The sequence below is a fragment of the Coloeus monedula genome, assembly GCF_965178545.1.
Source record: "Coloeus monedula genome assembly, chromosome: Z".
In the NCBI taxonomy this organism is placed as follows: Eukaryota; Metazoa; Chordata; class Aves; order Passeriformes; family Corvidae; genus Coloeus; species Coloeus monedula.
Window position 1 is genome coordinate 63,319,650 of NC_138822.1, and position 7,526 is coordinate 63,327,175.

Below are 7,526 nucleotides of genomic sequence, written 5' to 3' on the forward strand. Positions count from 1 at the left end.
TTTGGTGAAATATTAAAAAAGTAACTACACCCTCTATTCGGCTCTAGTCACACGTTTTTAACTGATACACTCTCCACCAATATACATATGTATACAAATATGTACATATGTAATTATTTGAGCGGTTCATGCATTATCCTAAGAGGGCATACGGTTCGAGTCTTGGGTTCAAACAACATACGGTACCAACACTGTGCAATAACCCGCACTCCCTTTGGGATACGGTGTTTTCTAGAGTTTAGGGACGCTAGCCGAAAAGTCAGCCCAAAGCCGCCCGGGAAAGGAAGACGCGCCCGCTCCGCCGTTCAGCAAAGTGCGCCGCAGCCGCCCGAAGCGCCGAGCGCCGGCCAAACTTCCACCCTCCCGGTAATGCCCGTCCACTGCCCGGCCGGGACCGCAGCTGGCGGGGAAAACCGCGCCGCCGCCGCTGCTCCCGCCTCGGCGGCTCGCCGGGAAGCGCCCGGGAACGGGCTGCACCGCCGGCTCCGCGGACGAGCCCGCCGCCCGCCCCTGCGCCGGGCAGCTCGGTCGCCGCCGCGCCCCGCCCGCCCACAGGTGTCCCCCCGCGGCCGTGCCCGCCGGCACCGCGCCCCGCCGCAGGTGAGGAGGGCAACTTCCCAACTGCGGGGAGCGCGGGCCGCCCCGCGGGCGCCGCGCCCCGCCCCGCCCCTACCTGCAGCCCGCGCCGCCGCAGGATGCCCGGCTCGTCCATGCCGGCGCTCCGCCGCCCTCACGCCGCGCGGCGCCGCCTGGCCATGCCGGACCGCCCGGACCCCGCTCCGCATCCCCGCAGCAGCCGAGCGCTGACATCACGCCCGCGCCGATTGGCGCCGCCGCCGCACGTGACCGCGCGAGGTGCGCGCCCCGGCAACTTCGGGGCGCAGTCCGGCGGCCGCTCCCGCAGCGCCCGCGCCGCCGCCGCGCCCCGGCTGCGATCCGGGCTATTCGGGGCGCGAAATCCACGAACAACGAGTTTTCGTTTACTTGCAGAGTGGAACTGCAGTAGTGCTATAACGGCACCGCGTAAGAAGCCGCGCCCCACGGGATTCCCATGTGAGGCTGCGGAGAACCCGCGGAGAGAGGACGGGTTGTCTCAGGGGTGCAGGCACCGCAGGTCCGGCTGTGACCTTGGGCTTGTCGCCCGAGGGCCTCTCATCAGCTCAGCTGATCCGAATGGTGCAAGGAAAACCCGTCTCCGTCAAAAACTAGGTGCTAGATCCTTAAAGGTTATGTCTGAAAGCACAGATTCTAACTAAGGAGCGAAACGGTAGTGGAGTTTTCATATCTGCCAAGCTGCTGGTTAAACAAGCCATTGATTTTTTTTTTCCCCCCAAAAAGCTGTCACCATACTATTAGCTATTCACCCATTAACAGTCTTAAGATGAGAACTATGACAATCACACCCTTAAATCTAGTATGAAAAAGAAATATTGATTTCCTGTCAGACTGCATCATTTTGAGAAGCAGTCCATGTACATTCCATAGTAGTAAAACCTGCCAGGAGCAAAAGCATTTAGAATCAAAAAAAAAAAAAAAAAGGATTGCAGAAAGGATAACACTGAGCAGTAACAGCTTATCTGAAGAACAGAGAAGAAAAGGCTGCTGAATTCCCTGCCCCCAACCCTCAACTCTTCTTCATATGACTGAAATGCATTAACATTATTGTTTTACACTTGTTACAATCAAAAAAATATTATTTCAGCACTCCCATTAAGCTACATTTCTCTGGTACTCCCAACTGTATTATTATAAAAAAACAGTTTTTATCTGAGTTACCCAGTGACATTAACTAAACATGTTTCCCCTTCCCTATCCCTCTGTGTCTCCAGCTCCACTTGCATCCATCACATTCGGTCAACGGCTTAAAACTTAGCCATCACAGACTCCAGTGACAGGATTAGAGCTGTATTTTAGTTAAGAAAGGAGATGCTCATACTGACCAAAATTCCAGTTCCACAAGAGGGAGACAAGGAATATCAAACACGCTGATAGATTTACAAATTTGTAGGCCAGAAGGGGGTTTGCAACCATCCTGACTTCCCCTGTAACAAACATTACTCATCCGTCCTGAATTAACTTTTCAAGAGTAACATCTCTTCAAGCAGCATGCTGACCCCAGTGAAAACTTTTTTGCTTTACAGAATTAAACTGAAAAGTGACTAGATCTCTCACCTGCTTGAAACGAAGGGAAAAATGTTACATTATCTCCTACGGGTTCCTCCCAATATTCCTGTTTTCCCTTTTCCATTTCGAAGTGCCATCTTCTTTCTTCTTGTAACACTTTAAAACTCTATCCCAATCATTCACATCCATGTGTCCTCACATCCTATCTCTTCTGTGTTTCTGTTTCCAAAAATGACACAGGCAAATGAATGACAATTTAAATACTGCTGTTACACACTCCAGTAAGGGTGGCAAAAACTAATTAACCAAAGACTGACACATTTCAAGGGTCAGAGGCAACACCTTACCATTCGTCTCTCACAATACACTTTCAGGTTTCAGCTGCAAAGTTGTCTGCATTTTTTACACCCAATCTAAATACATAATTGCACAAGTTTTATTTTAATCACTGAAATACAAAATCTCTCAATGCTCAATTTATCAATTTCATTAAAGGAAGTAATACTGAGGTGTAGTTAGCTTTGGTCCAACCATCATTTCAACCTAACTATATATAACTGTATGTGTATGAATTAAAAGTACCCTATGCCATCTAGGTCAGAGGCATTTACTGGAACAACAGCACAAGAAAGTTGTACCATCAAGAAATGTGTCACTGACAGACACAGATGCGCGAAGTTCACGATCTAACAAAACACCTCAAGTATCACAGCAGCTATAATTTCACAGGAGGACAACTTACAGAAAGGATTATAGGCAGAGAAAGCACAGATGTACATGCATGAAGAAACTATCAACTACAGACAGAGTGCAAGTATCACAAGTTTTGCAATATGCTGAAGATCTTTGGTACAGCTACTAAATAATACTGGAAGGCAGAAGAATGAAACAAAGAGAAGACTGCCTTCCAGTGGAAGATGAGATAAATCCCAAATAGAAAAGTATAAAACTATCTTTCAGTGAGAAGTGCGTTCACAGTCAATTCTAGAAGTGGCATTTTCCTAGGCTTGTGCTGCATTTTATAAAGGTGTATTGAAAGGATCTGAAAGGCAGAGGTTTGCATAAAAGAAAGCAAGCATCCACTGAATTCTCTCACAATTTATGAATCCCTTTATTTATTGCCAAAAGTGCATCTTCGTGTTTAAAAATGGGTAAAGCCTGCTGGTTTTTTTCTGGAGGCTTTCATTATTTTCAGATTATTATTTCAGTTATATTCACTATCAAAACCATGGTAGATAAGACCATGGTATGGAAGAATTTGTGTTTGAGAAGGAAAATCCATGCTCTTCGAAATATTTTATATGTAACTATCCTTATATTTATATATACAAAATACAGCAAAATGCCTCACAGATTCCTTCACGTCACTTGTAGCAGAAAGGCACAGTCCAGTTGTACATGCACCACAAAATAAAATATGTGTGTAGTGTATGAAAAAGAAACTGTTTTTTCCTCCCCCCCATCAGGGAAGGCAAAATTATTTTAGGACTACAGTAATCAACCTCAAATTTTGCCAAAAATTTTCCTCCCCTATAAATGAAGCATTTGACCTGATTAAATGCGAAGGATGCTTCAGAATCAATTTAGACATATACTGCTAAGTCCATGTTTATTTAAAGCTGCAAAGAAACATGGTAGAAGATAGTTTTCAGGACAATTACACAAATTTAGGAAGTTTTTATTCTCTTTCAACTGCCATTTTTCTGCATGAATCATATAACTTGACTTAGAAAATAATATTGATTGACAAAACCAAGAAAATTTAGAAATCACTGTAATTACGGAAATCAGCCAATCAACCAGATAAAACCTAAGCATGCAAAACTATATATGAATATGTAACTAGAGTTTTACAATGCAGATTTAATTTAAATTTAATTTTATGCATACACATATCCCATGTGTGGCTGCAACTCTCATACTACACATGGTGGTAGCATATGATAAATCATATTAATTATGCACCATGAAAAAACTCATTTGTACTCTGCCCCTAAATCTATCTCTGTCAGGGCTATTTCCTATACCTTAAATACTCTACAGTGTCCAGCCACCATCACTGAATTTTAAAAATAATTATTTTCCTCCTAAATGTGAAAATTCATATGCTTAGAATAGATAACAAGCAGTGAAATAATTGCCTTATATTCTGATAACTTGTAATCCAAAATAACAGGAACTTTTTCCCAGCACAGGTAAAAAGGGAGCTTTTAATCTTGTAAAAAAATCGTATTTTTGTCCACTGATAAAGTGTTCAACTAACTTACGAGAAAAATTAAAATATTTCAACTGCCATAATTTCAGAAGTCAAGGTAAGTGGACAAACTCTAACTACAAATACCTGGAAGTGTTTAACATTAATTCTTATGCAGCCTTTCTCTAAGCATATTAGAGAAGAGAGAACAATTAGAGCATACCAGAGCATGTCCCCTTGGATGTTGTAGGTATAACAGTTTTGAAACAAACTCCTGCAAACAGTGCTTTTGTGGTTTTGAATGCGGAGCAGTCCTACAGTAAAGGACCTGGGGGTCCTGGTGGATGGCAAGTTGAACATGAGTCAGCAGTGCCCTGGCAGGCAGGAGGCCCACCCATGTCCTGGGGGCATCAGGCACAGCATCGCCAGCCGGGCAAGGGAGGGGACTGTCCTGCTCTGCACTGGGGCAGCCTCACCTCCAGGGCTGGGGGCAGCTTTGGGCGTCAGAGTTTAAAAAAGACAAAGTATTACAGGGTGTCCAAAGGAGGGCAACAAAGATGGCAATGGATCTGTAGGGGAAGCCAGAGCAGCTGAGGTCACTTGGTCTGTTCAGCCTGGAGACTGAGTGGAAAGTCTACAATGTCCTCAAAAGAGGAAGCTGTGGGGCAAGTACCAATCTCTTCAGTCTCATGACCAGTGACAGGACTTGAGGAAAAGGCATGAAGATGTGTTAGGGAGGTTTAGGTTGGATATTAGAGAAAAAGTTTCTTCACCCAGAGGGTGGTTGGACACTGGAAGAGGCTCCCCAGGGAAGTGGTCACAGCATCAAGCCTGGCAGAGTTCAAGAAGTATTTGGACAATGCTGTCAGGCACACAGTGTGAATTTTGGGGTGTCCTGCACAGGACCAGGAGTTGGATTCAATGATCCTTTTGACTCCCTTCCCAGCCAGGTTATTCTGTGCTTGTGTAATAGTTTAAAGAATAAACTGTCAAGGGAAGACAGCATTACGATTCCACAAAGGAGCTCAAGGTTATTTTTCTGAATGGTCATAAAAGAAATTGAGCCACCTTTATGTTCCACACCAAAACAATTATACTCTGCATATGATCAAGAAATAATATAGATCACATTCTTGTTCTGCAGTATCCTGAAAATGTTTTCAGTTCCTAAAGGAATTTGCCCCCAATATTTCACACTGAGTTTCAAACACCCTATGCAGACACAGCACATTTTCTTTCTATTACATACACACACAAAAAAAATCTCTAAAAACAGCTGTATCACCCAGAAGTTTTCAACTGTCCCATACATATATATGCACACCAAACGATCCATACTGTCATCCCACAATGTTGTGGGGGAAAGGGACTTCATCAAAATCTAAATGGATACCAGATCATCATCACATAATGTCATAGAAGCATGAAAGCAAAAGCTACGTATGGTGCGGGTGATGCCTTTTCCTGGTCCTGAAATCAAGAGTCATATATGGTTAGAAGGGGAAAAGGGATTTTACCTTGGTATTTATTTTAAGGATCCTCAGGTGCACACATCCAGGTCATATGCATCGAAATGCACTCTGCCAAATATGCCCCAAAAGATCAGGTATAACATTATAGGTTTTACTAATTAGCATATCTATCAATGATTCCCCAATGAGAGGCTCGAGTGAGACCCCCTCCCTAAGGAGCCCTCCCCTGGATGGTTCTATTTTAGTTTACAGAATGTGTTCTGGAGAGGACCTTGGGGTCTGGGGCACACTGATCCCTGGCTACGAAGCTCCTAAACTCTTTAGTCTCTTAGCTTGACAAACAAGTCCAAGAATGTAGGCAAAAAGCACTAGGAATACAGAAGTTGTAAAAAGGTGTAACGGGTATAAAAGAAAAGGCAAAAATCTTCATAGCATCACGGGGAGATGGAAGATGTGATTCTATCAATCATTCTGGAAGTGAATCAAAATGAAGATTATCTTCGAAGAATTTTATACAGATCAACATCTAACCATCTTAAGTAAGTCAAAACCTTATAGTATCACTCTGTACTGTTACACTACTCAAGAGTTTTCTTTAATGAAATGGTTTTAATGTTATCTGAGGAAAAAAAGGTTACAGAAACAACTCTATCCATCTGCCTCTTGTTCCTTCAAGTTCTGGAAGCTCTATTATCTGTGAACTGTTGCCGCAGCAGTCTCTAAGGAGAATGCCCGCTGTTTCTGGGCTCAAACTGTCACTGAAATTAGCTACAGCATTGGAAGGGAGATGTTTCATCAAAATTAGCAGCAAAAATTGACACAGCAACACTTAACACTATCACCAAGATAAGGGATACTGAAATCCACCCAAAGCAGCAGATACCTTTTCAGTCTGTACATCTAGACTAGCAGACAGAGCTGTAACTTTGCAAAATATTTTGCAAGAATTTTCTCATACAACCACAGGAGAGGTTGTTGTTTCAGTATTAACAGGAAAGCATATTTAAGATATTCAGTCAATGAGGGAATATAGGCCAGCTTTATCACAAACTACTTGAATGGGGTAATGACAATCCACCACTCAGTTTTCATGATTTATTTTCTAAGACTTAATTTACCCATAGAATCTATGCAGTGATACCATATGAACTTGCACATCAGTTTAAGAAACAGGCAAAGTAATTCTCACAATTTAGAGCGTTAGAAGCTAAAGTTGCCTTGTCTAAAATTGAGATTGATAAAGCCAATTTATTAATAATTATTAACATACAAATTCTGAGAAACTAATGAATTTAACAGAATCAAGTTAACTACACAACATCATCATTAACTACTAACAAGCACAGTAATTCATATACAATTTTAGACACTGTGAGCAATACATATTGTATTATTCAAAGTGAAAAGGATACAGTATTTCATCTATACAGCCATTTATGCTCCTGTATATATTTGCCTAATTTCCCTTCTAAGAGCTTAGAAAAAGTATGGAATAAGTGTTCCATGTGAAACCAACACCTCCCTTTCAGGGTGCAACACGATAACTACCACTCCTCAGAAGAAAACAGACATGTTCCACCAGCCGAGCGTTTTCAAAGCACCTCTGAGTCCCCAGCTACAGCACTGAGAAGGCATTGTTAGCCTGACAATAAAACCATGAGTTCTCACCAGTTTTACCCTCTATCTTCCTTCAGTATTACAATCCTACCCACACACACACAGAGAAAAGTGCATTT

General features: G+C 42.9%; 1 protein-coding gene across 1 annotated transcript in view; it reads right to left on the reverse strand.

The window, feature by feature from the left end:
• Positions 1–778, reverse strand: part of MAST4 (microtubule associated serine/threonine kinase family member 4) — a 189,598-nt gene extending 188,820 nt beyond the window's left edge. The window contains exon 1 of the mRNA XM_082301597.1: positions 674–778. Within this exon, the coding sequence (XP_082157723.1) occupies positions 674–712 (39 nt within the window). The 5' untranslated portion in view covers positions 713–778. The remainder of the gene's footprint in view (positions 1–673) is intronic.
• Positions 779–7,526: the final 6,748 nt, after the last annotated feature.